Source organism: Sapajus apella, unplaced genomic scaffold, assembly GCF_009761245.1.
Source record: "Sapajus apella isolate SASKATOON/1434 unplaced genomic scaffold, GSC_monkey_1.0 scaffold128, whole genome shotgun sequence".
Classification (NCBI taxonomy): domain Eukaryota; kingdom Metazoa; phylum Chordata; class Mammalia; order Primates; family Cebidae; genus Sapajus; species Sapajus apella.
In genome coordinates, this window is record NW_022437068.1 from 1,300,530 (window position 1) to 1,313,263 (window position 12,734).

The 12,734-nt window shown below is 42.7% G+C and overlaps 1 protein-coding gene across 3 annotated transcripts in view; it reads left to right on the forward strand.

Annotated features, from left to right (window-relative positions):
* The window catches only part of SYN2 (synapsin II), a 237,243-nt gene that overhangs the window by 170,330 nt on the left and 54,179 nt on the right, over positions 1-12,734 (forward strand). For all 3 annotated transcript variants that reach the window (XM_032262256.1, XM_032262258.1, XM_032262257.1), the window contains exons 7-10: positions 87-229; positions 5,347-5,421; positions 6,477-6,579; positions 7,850-7,999. In XM_032262256.1, coding sequence (XP_032118147.1) covers positions 87-229; positions 5,347-5,421; positions 6,477-6,579; positions 7,850-7,999 — 471 coding nt within the window. The remainder of the gene's footprint in view (positions 1-86; positions 230-5,346; positions 5,422-6,476; positions 6,580-7,849; positions 8,000-12,734) is intronic.

Sequence of the window (12,734 nt, forward strand, 5' to 3'; positions counted from 1 at the left end):
GTGTGTGTGTGTGTGTGTGTGTGTGTGTGTGTGTGTGTGTGTGTGTGTGTCTCCTTTTCCCCCTTTCTGCCTTGCTCCAATATTAGGTCAAAGTGGAAAACCACTACGACTTCCAGGACATTGCCAGTGTGGTGGCTCTCACCCAGACCTACGCCACTGCAGAGCCTTTCATTGACTCCAAATATGACATCCGGGTCCAGAAGATTGGCAACAACTACAAGGCTTACATGTGAGTAGAGTGGGGTATGCTTTCTCCACAGTGGAAAATTTGAGCCTCCACGTAGCAACCAAGTCTCAGTTTAACCTCCTCTGGCCCACAGGCAGATAACAGAGAGATTATCTTACACAGGGATTCTTAACGAGGGTTCCTTTTAAGCCAGAGAAGGGGTCTGTGAACTAAGATGAGAAAATATATTAATATTCATTTTCACTTGCCTCTAAGGGAAATTTAGCTTTCTCTTCATTTTGAACAGAGACAACAGACTACAGTAGTTGTCTGTACATAGGACTTTATCACTAAAGGTCATTACTGATATTCCTATATCTTACTATAGTTGAGACAGATATATCTAAATATGAATTATTCTCATTCCTACTTTAAAATCATGGTAGTTGTTAGGACTTGCCACTACCTCCTGTTATTTAGAAAGAAACACATATTGGCTGGCTGCGGTAGCTCACACCTGTAATCACAGCACTATGGGAGGCTGAGCTGGGGGGATTAAGAGGTCAGGAGATCAAGATCATCCTGGCCAACATGGTGAAACCCCATCTCTACTAAAAATACAAAAAATTAGCCAGGCATGATGGCGTGTGCCTGTAGTCCCAGCTACTTGGGAGGTTGAGGCAGGAAAATTGCTTGAACCCAGGAGGCAGAGGCTGCAGTGAGCCGAGATTGCGCCATTGCACTCCAGCCTGGGCGACAAGAGCGAAACTCTGTCTCAAAAAAAAAAAAAGAAAGAAAAGAAACATATATTTTCCTAATCACAGATATTTTTGATAACTCTAATTGGGTACCCGGGGATCTCATGTACTCTGTCTTACACAGTTACACATCTTATATATTGTATACATTGGAAGGAATCCATAGGCTTCCCCAGACTGCCACAGCACAAAGTTAAAAAGTTCCTGATGTAAATATCCAGCCCTGAAAATGCTACAGAGCGTTAAAAGCCCAGTGCATGACTTCTCTACATAACTGTGTCCCTTTGCCAGATGGAAGGTTAAAGATTTCCTCCATTAGAATTTAGTAAAAGAAAAATATTTCAAAACTACCTGACTTTCCATAATATGCATAAAATGCAAGTGGCTTATAATTCCAATTTGGGAAATAGTAATCCCCCACTTTAAAAAGTTTACAGCAGTGTTTTCTTTACAAAGAAAGAACATTATTAATATGCAGATTTGATCTTGGTCACTCAGGACTTTTGCAGACTTCAAGATTGAGCAGCCTTCCCTTTCCGTTCCCCACCTGTGTCTGTTTTTCTTCTCTTACCCCTCTTTTCACTACTTATACTCTCCACCCCTGGAGTGAGTTTGGCCCCCTCCCTGCACTCCTGTCCCATACTACCCTTCACACACCTCTTGTTTAGCCCTTGCCACACGTGTTCTGTGTCACCCTCCTCCTCCAGACTCTGAGCTCCTTGTGGACAAGAATGATGGAATCATTTCTGCATCTCCACTGCCTTGTATAGTAGCAGGAACATTAATAGGCACCCAATAGGTATTCAGGGAAGAAGAACCCTTATGGAAAACTGAGGCATAGAATTTTTTTTACCTTTATTGTCTAGATTTGTATTTTTTTAGTTTTCAATTTTATATTTATAGTATTCCTGCTTCCAGAAAAGAATTTAGGATTTCTTTAGAAATATGCACAATGTAGCCAGGTGTGGTGGCTCACATGTGTAATCCCAGCACTGTAGGAGGCTGAGGCAGGCAGATCACTTGAGCCCAGGAGTTCAAGACCAACCTGGGCAACATGGTGAGACCCCTTCTTTACAAAAAAAATACAAAACTTAGCTGCTTGTAGTGGGGCTTGCCTGTAGTCAGCTACTCAGGAATCTGAGGTGGGAGGATCACTTGAGCCTGGGAGGTCAAGGCTGCAGTGAGCTGTGATCGCACCACTCCAGCCTGAGTGACAGAGCGGGACCCTGTCTCAAAAAAAAGAAAAGAAATATGCACAATGTAAGACAGAATAATTTAAAAACCATTGTAAAAACTTGCCAAAAGAAGCAAAGAAAATACATGTTCAGGCACCTAGGAAAACAGATTACCTATCTTTTGATTTTAAAATCCCCTAAATAAACACAAAACATTAATGACAACAGTGGAGTAAAAGTGTCTTGATCCTTAAAAGAAGACACCTAATCTTTGAGGGTTAGAGTTTCAAAAAACAGTTTAAAATGAAGCAAAAAAAAAAAAAAAAAGAGAGAGAATTGCAAAACCTTGATGAAGGGTGGGTGACCAGAGAAGCTTTAAACAAGATTTACTTATTTTTTGTGTGCAAGGGACCAAGTTATTTGGAGAAATGTTTAGGCCCTCTTAGCGTCTCTTCACCACACCTCTTCCCCAAACTTGTGGCTATATTCCTGCTCTAAGAAGGAATTTACTTAGCAATTGCCATGGTCAGGCTTGGGATTATTTTTGTCTACTCAGCAATCACCATGGAGATACAGAGACAGCCACTTTGGTGTGAAGAGGGTACTGTTCCTGCCTCCATCTGCAGAAGGCAATAATGTGGGTCAGCTATGGAGGTCAGCTGATTTTTGGTTCTAGAGAATGGCCTCTCCGTGTCCCCTCTGTTCCCACATGCCCCAGGTAGCCCATATGGATCTATGCCCTGCATCCCATTGTTAGATAATGATGTGAAGTGTTGGAAAGCTTTGCAAACTTTGAAGTGCCATGCAAATATAAGGATGTTGCTATTATCCACTCAGAAAGGATTTTAACCTATAAATTAACTTCAACGAAGTTATATAATGTTTTTTCTAATATTTTAAATGTTGAAAAAGTCATAGAGTTTATGGGAGACTTGAAACAAATTATATAGGTTTGAGTTTCTTCCTCTTTTTTTTTTTTTTTTTTTTTTTTTTTTTTTCCTTTTTTTGAGATGGAGTCTCGCTCTGTCACCAGGCTGGAGTACAGTGGCATGAACTCAGCTCACTGTAACCTCTGCCTCCCGGGTTCAGGCAATTCCCTTGCCTCAGCCTCCCGAGTAGCTGGGACTACAGGTACACGCCACCACACCCAGCTAATTTTTTGTATTTTAGTAGAGACAGGGTTTCACCATGTTGGCCAGGATGATCTCGATCTCCTGACCTTGTGAACCGCCCACCCCAGCATCCCAAAGTGCTGGGATTACAAGCGTGAGCCACCGTGCCTGGCCCTTCCTTTCTTACTTTAAGCATTTTTGTAAGTGGGTCCTTCAAATGTATGATGTGATGATAGGCAGCCATGAAGTCATTCAAAATTTGTGATTGAAAGATTCTATTATTGACACTTCTGTTTTTGAAATAAAGCCTTCTCAGATTATGAAAATTATTAATATTACTACTGTTAATGAAATAAATGAACCTATAGATGAGACAGCATTTCACATTGTGTAGGCATCAGGGCAGTAGGAATATCATCATGGCATTCCTGAAAACCAAGGAAACATTGTGGGAAGAAAGTTAACACCTACAGATAGAATTGTAAAATGAATTTTGGCTCAGGTTGAGTTGGGCATGCAACCTGAAAACAGTGTGAGTCAGTGTACAAATCCAAAGTTTGTGAGACTCTATTATGTGCCATGGCTCTGTGCTGGGGACATGGAAGTAAGTGACTCTCTGCCCCTGCCTTGAGCAGTCTGGTCACAGGGACACATTTGTAAACCATGAATGTTAAGAAGACACTTATTTTTATTATGATTCTGTCTTTGTGTTTCTAACTCAGGTTTTGCCAGCCACTCAGCGGTTTGTTTCTTTGCATTTTCTGAATTAGGTTGTGGAATATAGGGAAAAGCACATCATGTGAGGAAACTAAGATGCCTGGACTTTTATCTCATACCTACTTGGACTAGATGTATAATCTCGTACAAGTCCTCTAACCTTTCTGAGTCTTATTCTCCTTATCTGTGAGGCAGGGGCAAGAATTTCAGCCTGCTCACAACAGGGGGTTTGAAATGAGGGGTTTGGTGAGGAAGCACCTTGGAAAACAGTCAGTACTGTCCAAGCATAAGGAATGTTGTCACCCTATTCGTTAACTCATGGGTGACAACCTCATGGGGCAACCTCATGGCTCTGAAAAACTAGCCATATATCTAGGTTCCTCAGTGTCTGAAATCAGATCTCTGGGGAGGACACTCCTGGAAAGTAGCACGTCCACTCTCTAACAGTATTGAACGAAGATAAGGGCAGCACATGAAGGGCTCTGTTGGCAGTGTAAGCAGGACTTTTCTGTCCCCTTCCTCTTGACTGTCTGGGTGAAGGCTAATAAATTAAAAAGCATATTTTTGGTGTTTATACTTAATTTAAACCTCTTTCTGACAAGCCTGTGTTAACAGATAACAGGCACAGAAGGGTGAAATGACTATGAAAGTCACCCAGCCCAGCCCATCAAGAGCAAATTCAGAACCAGAAACCAAGTAATCCACCTCCTATTTAGTCTAAGACTAGTTGACACTAACACATACTTAGAGATGGAGGGTGCCATGAGAACAACAGAGAAGAAGCTGTTGGCTTGATGCCATCAGCTCCGTTTGACAGACAAGGCAACTTAACCCCAAAGAGTTAATTGACTTGCCCAGAGTCACATTGCTAATATTATAGTGGCCTTCAGAAATGAACACTGAGTGAATGAATGAGTCAGCCAGTAAGGAAGACATTGGGAGATATTCATAAAGAACCTGCAGGAGTTCCCAGGATCATTGGAATTCAGTTTGTATGTATCAAGTCAGTATAGATACTGAATGGGTAGGCTTCTGGAAACACAAGACACAATATGTACCTTCAAATGGTTTTCAGGCTTGTGGACAAGTCCAAGCTTAAGATTCAGATCAAATAACTAAAGTAAAAAGTAGATTTAAGATTGAAAATCAGGCAGAAGCAAAGTCCTGTAGGACTTCTAAGGACAGTAAGAGGTCATCCAGTTGAGAGATCAAGGATGGTTCTGTGGAGCCAGAGCTGTTTGGGCAAGACCCTTGTAGAGAGGAGGAGGGTATTCTAGCCTTAGCAGACAGACCCCTGGCCTATTTTCAGGAGAATTAGGTGTAGAAAGCAACAGTGAGCTAAAAGTCTGAAAAGTTCATGGACTTCTTTTGCTGATTTGACTCACTGCCTGTCTTACCCTGGTGGGACCTTGTTGCAGGAGGACATCGATCTCAGGAAACTGGAAGACGAACACTGGCTCTGCAATGCTGGAGCAGATTGCCATGTCAGACAGGTGAGTGAGAGAAATCCAGTTCCCAGCCCAATGACGGAGAGGCTTCCTTAGTTGAAGAAGTTCAGGAAATAAGCTCTGTCCAAAGGGAGTCTCAGCAAACAGGACAGATAAAACACAAAAGGCCCAAGTACCTCATTTAACAAGATCAGGCAGGACTGGGTTGTATGCCAGCTGATAGAGATAAAGACTGCACATACGACAGATAAAAGCTTCCTGAGGCCTCACCAGAAGTGGATACTGGCACCATACTTGTACAGTGTGCATAACCATGAGCCAAAATCTTTCTTCTTTATAATTACCTAGCCTCAAGTATTCCTTTATTGTAACACAAAACAGACTAATCAAGGAGTGAAGTGTTGCTATAAAGACAGTTGAGAATATGGAATTGGCTTTGGAACTGAGTAACAGGCAGAGGCTGGAAGAGTTTGAAGGGCTCAGAAGAAGATAGAAAGATGAGGGGAAGTTCAGAATTTCTTAGAGACTATTTAAATGGTTATGACCAAAATGCTGATTGAAATATGGACTGTGAAGGCCAGGCTAACAGGCCTCAGATGAAAATAAGGAACTTGTTGGGAACTGAAGCAAAGGTCACCCTTGCCACTCCATAGCAAAGAATTTGGCTGCCTTGTGTCCATGCCCTAGGGATTTATGGAAGGCTGAATTTAAGAATGATGACCTAGAGTATCTGGTGGAAGAAGTTTCTAAGCAGCAGGTGCTCAAGAAGTAGCATGGCTTCTTCTAACAGCCTATGGGAAAAAATGACTGTACATACCATAGAAGCTCCACGGAAGGAGTAATTAGCATGGGCTGGAAGAGCCAAGGAGGCCTTCTAGAGGTGGTGAGAACTACTTTGGGGCTGCAAAAACGGGTAGGATCTGGAAAGCAGATGGAGGAGGGCATTGTAAATAAGGGTATGTGCTTAACATGGGTAGATGGAAGGAGCAGTGGGGATGGGAGGTGGGAGAGATGGAGGCAGCAAGGAGAGCCTGACTGGCAAGTAAGCTTTGTGGTGAGCGAATTGCCCCAGCTTCAGGACACATTCCCATCACCTCCAGGTACAAACTGTGGGTGGACACCTGTTCTGAGATGTTTGGCGGCCTGGACATCTGTGCCGTCAAAGCTGTGCATGGCAAAGATGGGAAAGACTACATTTTTGAGGTAAGTCTGGACCAAGCAGTAAGAGATAACTCCCAAGGCTTAAAAACTATGTTAGCAGTGCAGACTGCCTTTAATTTAGAGTTTCTTGAACCATGGGAACATTCTAGCAAGATCAGTGGGTAGCAGTTGTTTCCAACCTGATAGGCTGACCCACACCATGAGTAAAAGATGTTGGATATGGATTACTGGGATCCTATCCATTCCTCTGGGAAGACTGTAGTGATGTTACCATTCTCCGTCTCAGAAAGCCACCCTTGGGAGTCATTCTATCCAACCTATTCATTTTACAGGTGAGAAAACTGAGGCCTAACACCATGAGCATATGCCCAAGACCACAGAGTGAATCAGTGTCTCAGCCAGGTACCAGATGCAGGAGATTCTTCTTAGTGTCTCTCTGAGCCTTGGAGACACTACTCAGCCTGGTCCTCTAACACAACTTTGCTGAATACCTTTTCCTCTTATAAAGGAAAGTCAGTGGCAGTATGAATCCTTCACACACATTCCTACGCAGTCTTCCTGGGAGCAGGAAAAGCTCCTTGCTAGGAATTGGTGGTATTTCCAGGATATTGATGTCAGAAGCCCAAATTAGGCTTCAAATTCAGAATCTGTCTCATTTTCTGCATGGTCTGTAACCTTCTGAATGGTCACACCTCTCCTCACTAGGTGGGCCTCTGTTTTCTCATCCATAATTGAGAAAGTTGGACTATGGAGTCTATAAGGCAGACACTTCCTAAAGGAGGAAAACACTGTCTGAGCCTTGAGGTATAGGAAGAATCAAGATTGGTGGTGAAAAGGGAGGGCATCCTAGTTCAGGCACAGAGGGAGGAATCTGATCATTTAGTGAGCAGAGGATGCTTGGAGACAGAGATTCTGTGGGTGAAAAGTAGCAGATAAAAAGCGCCTGCTCCTAATCAGAGATATAAGTGGATGCCTTTCACATCTACTTGCTCCCCTGCCTGCAAACTTCTGTGCCCTGGGACTCTACCCTCTTCCTTGCTTTCTACCTCTTCCCCGCTACCTTCATCCAGCAATTTTCGGTTTCCCTGAGCCGTGGCTGGGTAAAGCTTGGGGAAAAGACGTGAGGCAAAGGTTTGTAGAAGGAAGGGACAAAGATCCTATTTCTGCAAATGATCATACAGCTGAAGACAAGAACTCCTGCTTCATTTCCAGTCCATCTCTGCTGTGTCAAATCCTACATATTCTGAAAGATTGTACCAGGCTTTTTATGTTTCCAGACCCCTTTTCTCACCTGGGACACATCTTCCACCAGGTCATGGACTGTAGCATGCCACTGATTGGGGAACATCAGGTGGAGGACAAGCAACTCATCACTGAACTAGTCATCAACAAGATGAACCAGCTGCTGGCCAGGACTCCTGCCCTGTCTCCTCAGAGACCCCTAACAACCCAGCAGCCACAGGTAAGCGGCTAGGAAGAGACATAGCAGAGCAAAGAACCATTCTTAAGCCCACTGCTCTAGATGTTGGTGGTTAAAAAATGGAGTACAAGTCAGATGGCCACAAGCCTAAACAGGATCTAAGGAGACATCTCCTTCTTCCTTCCCTTCCCTTTCCCCTGGAGGCCTGATTATCATTCACCACCCCTTATAGGGCCTTCTCAGCAATCTGCAGTGTCAGTTACAGAATTAGACAGAGGAGCACTGGATCTCTTTCCTCTGAACCTGAAGTCTCCAAGGAACCAGAGTCAGCTTCTCCTGAGACTTAAGACACTCCCATTTTTAAACTGAGAGGTATTTGAGGAAGAGCTGTGTCACATCACTGATTTATCTATTTACTGCTTCACTGTGTTGAGTCTATCTTTGTAAATAAGGAAGGCTCTGAGAAATATGCTAGTCTGGTAGGGGAGAGTCAGGTCCCTCATTCTGGGAGAGTGACAAGACAAAACTCAAATTAGAAATCTACTTTCTTGGCCGGGCGCGGTGGCTCAAGCCTGTAATCCCAGCACTTTGGGAGGCCGAGGCGGGTGGATCACAAGGTCAAGAGATCGAGACCATCCTAGTCAACACGGTGAAACCCCGTCTCTACTAAAACTACAAAAAATTAGCTGGGCATGGTGGTGCGTGCCTGTAATCCCAGCTACTCAGGAGGTTGAGGCAGGAGAATTGCCGGAACCCGGGAGGCGGAGGTTGCGGTGAGCCGAGATCGTGCCATTGCACTCCAGCCTGGGTAACAAGAGTGAAACTCTGTCTCAAAAAAAAAAAAAAAAAAAAAAAATCTACTTTCTTTTCTAAGAGAGAAGTGGCCTTCCTCAGTTGGCCTGTGGTACATGACTCACGGCCAATCCCACTCATGGTAACAGCATTCCAGCTGCGGGTCTCCTAGGAAATCCACACTGAAGTTTTGTGGAACATCAGGCCCTGTGGCAGGGAACAGTCTTTATTCCCATATAAGAGGTATCTCATTTTTCAAAAACAGCCCCAAACTCCACTAAATGTTTATATTATGAAATGGTGAGAACTTGGGACAGTGAATCAAAGAAAAGAACTGAATCTTAAGTCTAGCTCTTCCTCTAAATAGCTGTGTAAGTTTTCAGGAAAATGACTAGCCTTTCTTGGGCTCAAGTTTTATTATTTATAAATGAGAATTTTCTCAGAAATCTTTCCTTCAAAATCCAACTTTAAACAGTTAGGGAGGTAGAATAGAATAGTGATTTAGAGTGTGGGATTTGAAGTGAGAACTACCCAAATTTGAATCCTAGATTCTCCATTTATAGGCTTTGTGACCAGCACATAAAACAGTGTAACAATTGATAAGTCAGTTCCCTCTCTGGATCTCAAGTTTCCCCACCAATATCTAGAGACCTTTTGTGCTCTGAAAATTCTTTGAATAGAATGCTTTCATCTACATTGATGTTGATAAATGGGAACTTCTGGGCTAATAAATGTGGACCCTGACTCTTTCTGGGTATCTGAGTTAAGAATAGCCCTGTATGGTGGGATGTTATTATATATTAGCACTTATGAGCGTTTTAGTTACTAGAGAATCACAGTAGGTTAACTAGGAAAACAAAAGTTAATTGCCTGTTAGAGATACAAACCCATTATTCAGATAATATTTAACTAGAGGTGACAAAATTATTTTTATGGTTAAAAAAAATCAGGCCTGTGGTGAGATTTTATGATTTTGTAAATATGATGGAATCAAGATATTTGAATTCTAGTTCTGCCTTTTAGTTCACACTGGATAATGAGAGAGAATCTGTGAACAAGATTACTGCTTGTCCCAGCTCTAGCAGAAGAGTGACAAGTAGTCCCTTCTTCCCTTTAATACTGAGAAAAACAGAGAACATCTGGTAGTATCTTAAAAAATTTATGACAGGGTAAGAGAACCTGACATTACCCAGACAGAATGGGCTGATCTGGGATTCTGTGAAGGGCCCTTAAGTGCTTATAAAATAAGCATAAACTTTCATGGCCTTCTACAAGGGAAGCCATTCGGAACTAAAATGAAGGCCATGCTAAGAGTAAGAGATCTGCATTTAGCCCTGTGCTTGCCACTGCTTCACCAGGCGACCTTGGGTAGGTTTCTGCACATTTCTATGCATCAGCATCTTTGTGTGTAAAATTAAAGGTTGAACACAAACACTAAGATCCCTTTTAGCAAGACAATTCATATTATACAAAAATGATATTTAAAGTATAAAAGTTAAGAAGCACAGATAATTTGTAGAACAAAATTTTCTACCCCACAAAAAGCATTAGCCCTTCTTTGGTATAAGCCACTTCTTTTATAAACATTAAATGCTGTAGCTTAAACATTTTGTAAGATAAATCTACAATGTGTCAGAATCAAGGCAGAAAACATAGCAAGGAATAAGCTCCCTAAATATAGCATCTCTTGCAGAAATTTCCTTGTAGCAAAGTCAGTTTGACTCAAGGATAAGCTTTTCTTTGCTCAGCCTTACATTCTTATCCAAAGGGTATTATGGAAAACATACCATGCTGGGAGTCAGGACACACAAGGGCTAGTCCTCACTCCACCATAACATTATATGACCTTTGGCAAGTTACTTCCCATCCTAGACCTCTGTTTCCTCACCTATGAAATGGAGTTGAATTAGATGATGTCTAGATCCCTTTCAATTCTAAGGCCATTTAATACCTGGAGCCAAACTGCAAAGTCTGAGGGCACAATCCTCCATAAGACCCTTGCTCCTGACGTCACCTGAAAGTTCCCAAAACCACTCTCAGGTTTGACAGTTCTCTGGAAAAACTCACAGAACTCACAGAAAGCTATTATACTCAGTTACAATGTATTATGGAGAAAGGATGCAGGTCAAAACTAAGCCCAAAGGAAGATGAGTAGGGCAGAATCTGGGAGGGTTTCCAACACAAAGCTTCCATTAGTTAGGACTCATTCTCCTCCTGACTTTGTTATGTGACAGTATGCATAGAGAATTAACAACCAGGGAAGCTCCTCTGAGCTTCAGTTTTCACAGTCTTTATTGGGACTTCATCATGTAGGCGTGATTGATTGACTGATTGATCACCTGGTTGAACTCAGCCTCTGTCCCCTCCCTCCGTGGAGGTCAGGATACCATGTGGCCTGAAGGACCCAGTATGAATGACACCGACACTTCTATCACTCCAGAAACACCAAGTGCATAGAGGTTACTTCCGAGGAGCCAAAGATAAAGGCCAGAACTCTCTTAGGGCAAAGCCAAATTCTTTTTTCTTTCTTTTTTTTTTTTTTTTTTTTTTTTTTTTGAGATGGAGTCTTGCTCTGTCTCGAGGCTGGAGTACAGTGGCACAATTTCGGCTCACTGCAACCTCTGCCTCCCGGATTCAAGCAATTCCCCTGCCTCAGCCTCCCTAGTAACTGGAACTACAGACGTACACCACCACACGTGGCTAATTTTTTGTATTTTAGTAGAGACAGGGTTTCACTGTGTTGGCCAGAATGGTCTCAATCTCCTGATCTCGTGATCTACCCACCTCGGCCTCCCAAAGTGCTGGGATTACAGGCATGAGCCAGCCAGCCAAATTCTTTACTATACACATGATTAAGTTAATATAGCAAACATTTCTCAAATGATTTCAGCCCATGTGGGCAAGGACCATGCCTTATTGATCTGCATTTCCATTGACTAACATGAAAATGCAGTGTGCTTAAAATTAGTTAATAGGCTTAGGACTTAAAGTTGCTGTTCAAAATATTCTAAATTGAAATAATGGGTGAATTCACAGAGGTCATCACCATTTCTCAGATGGTATCTTCTGTTAACCTCTGTTAGCTTCCTTCTGAGCCTTATATCTTGACCTCAGGCCACCCAGAGGACAGAAGACACCCAACAGTCAGCCACACTTGTCAAAACACCATAACTTGAGCTTAAAACCATGGCTGTACTGGTCATATTCTCACCTCCCATTTCTTCCAGATAATAGCGCATTTTCATTGGTTACGGTTGAGCAGCCATTTCAGCTATCATGAGTCCAGGACTATGGAGTTATCAAACTAGATTACGTTCATGTCCCTGCTATCACATCCGCCTGCTTCTCTGCACCTTCACCCACATGAATCTGCTCTAAGGCTCATCCTCCACTTGTGACCTAGATCCCATCTCCTTTTTGCTCTCAAATATCTGCTCTCTTCTCCACCATCAATTTCTCCTTTTCCAAAAGATGATTGGAAAGTTGTTTTAGCCACCGCCTCCCTTGCATCACATTTTCCTCCTATCCTTTCTAGTCAGCATCCCACCCACACTATCTCACTGAAATTGCTCTTGTCAAAGTCACCTCCATGTCACCGTGTCCAGTAGTCACTTTTGTTCTTATCTTACAGACTTTTCAGTAGCATTTGATGTAGTTAACTACTCCCTCCTTCTTGAAACACTATTTTCTAGGCCCTTGAGACCCCATTCTTGCTTGGTTTTCATTCTACGCCATTGGCTTCCCCTTCTCGGCCTCCTTTGCTGATTCTTCTACTTCTTTTGAGTGTCTAAACATCAGTGCCCCAGAACTTTGTCAATGTACATTCCTTGGTGGTCTTGGCCAACCTATATCCATCTCCTGCCCTGCTCTTGGTGACCTGACTACCCCTTCAAACTCCAGACTTTAACTCTTGCTTGATATCCTTACTTGCTTATCTTAAAGACACCCTAAATGTAACACAGCCAACGCAGAACTCTAGTTTTTT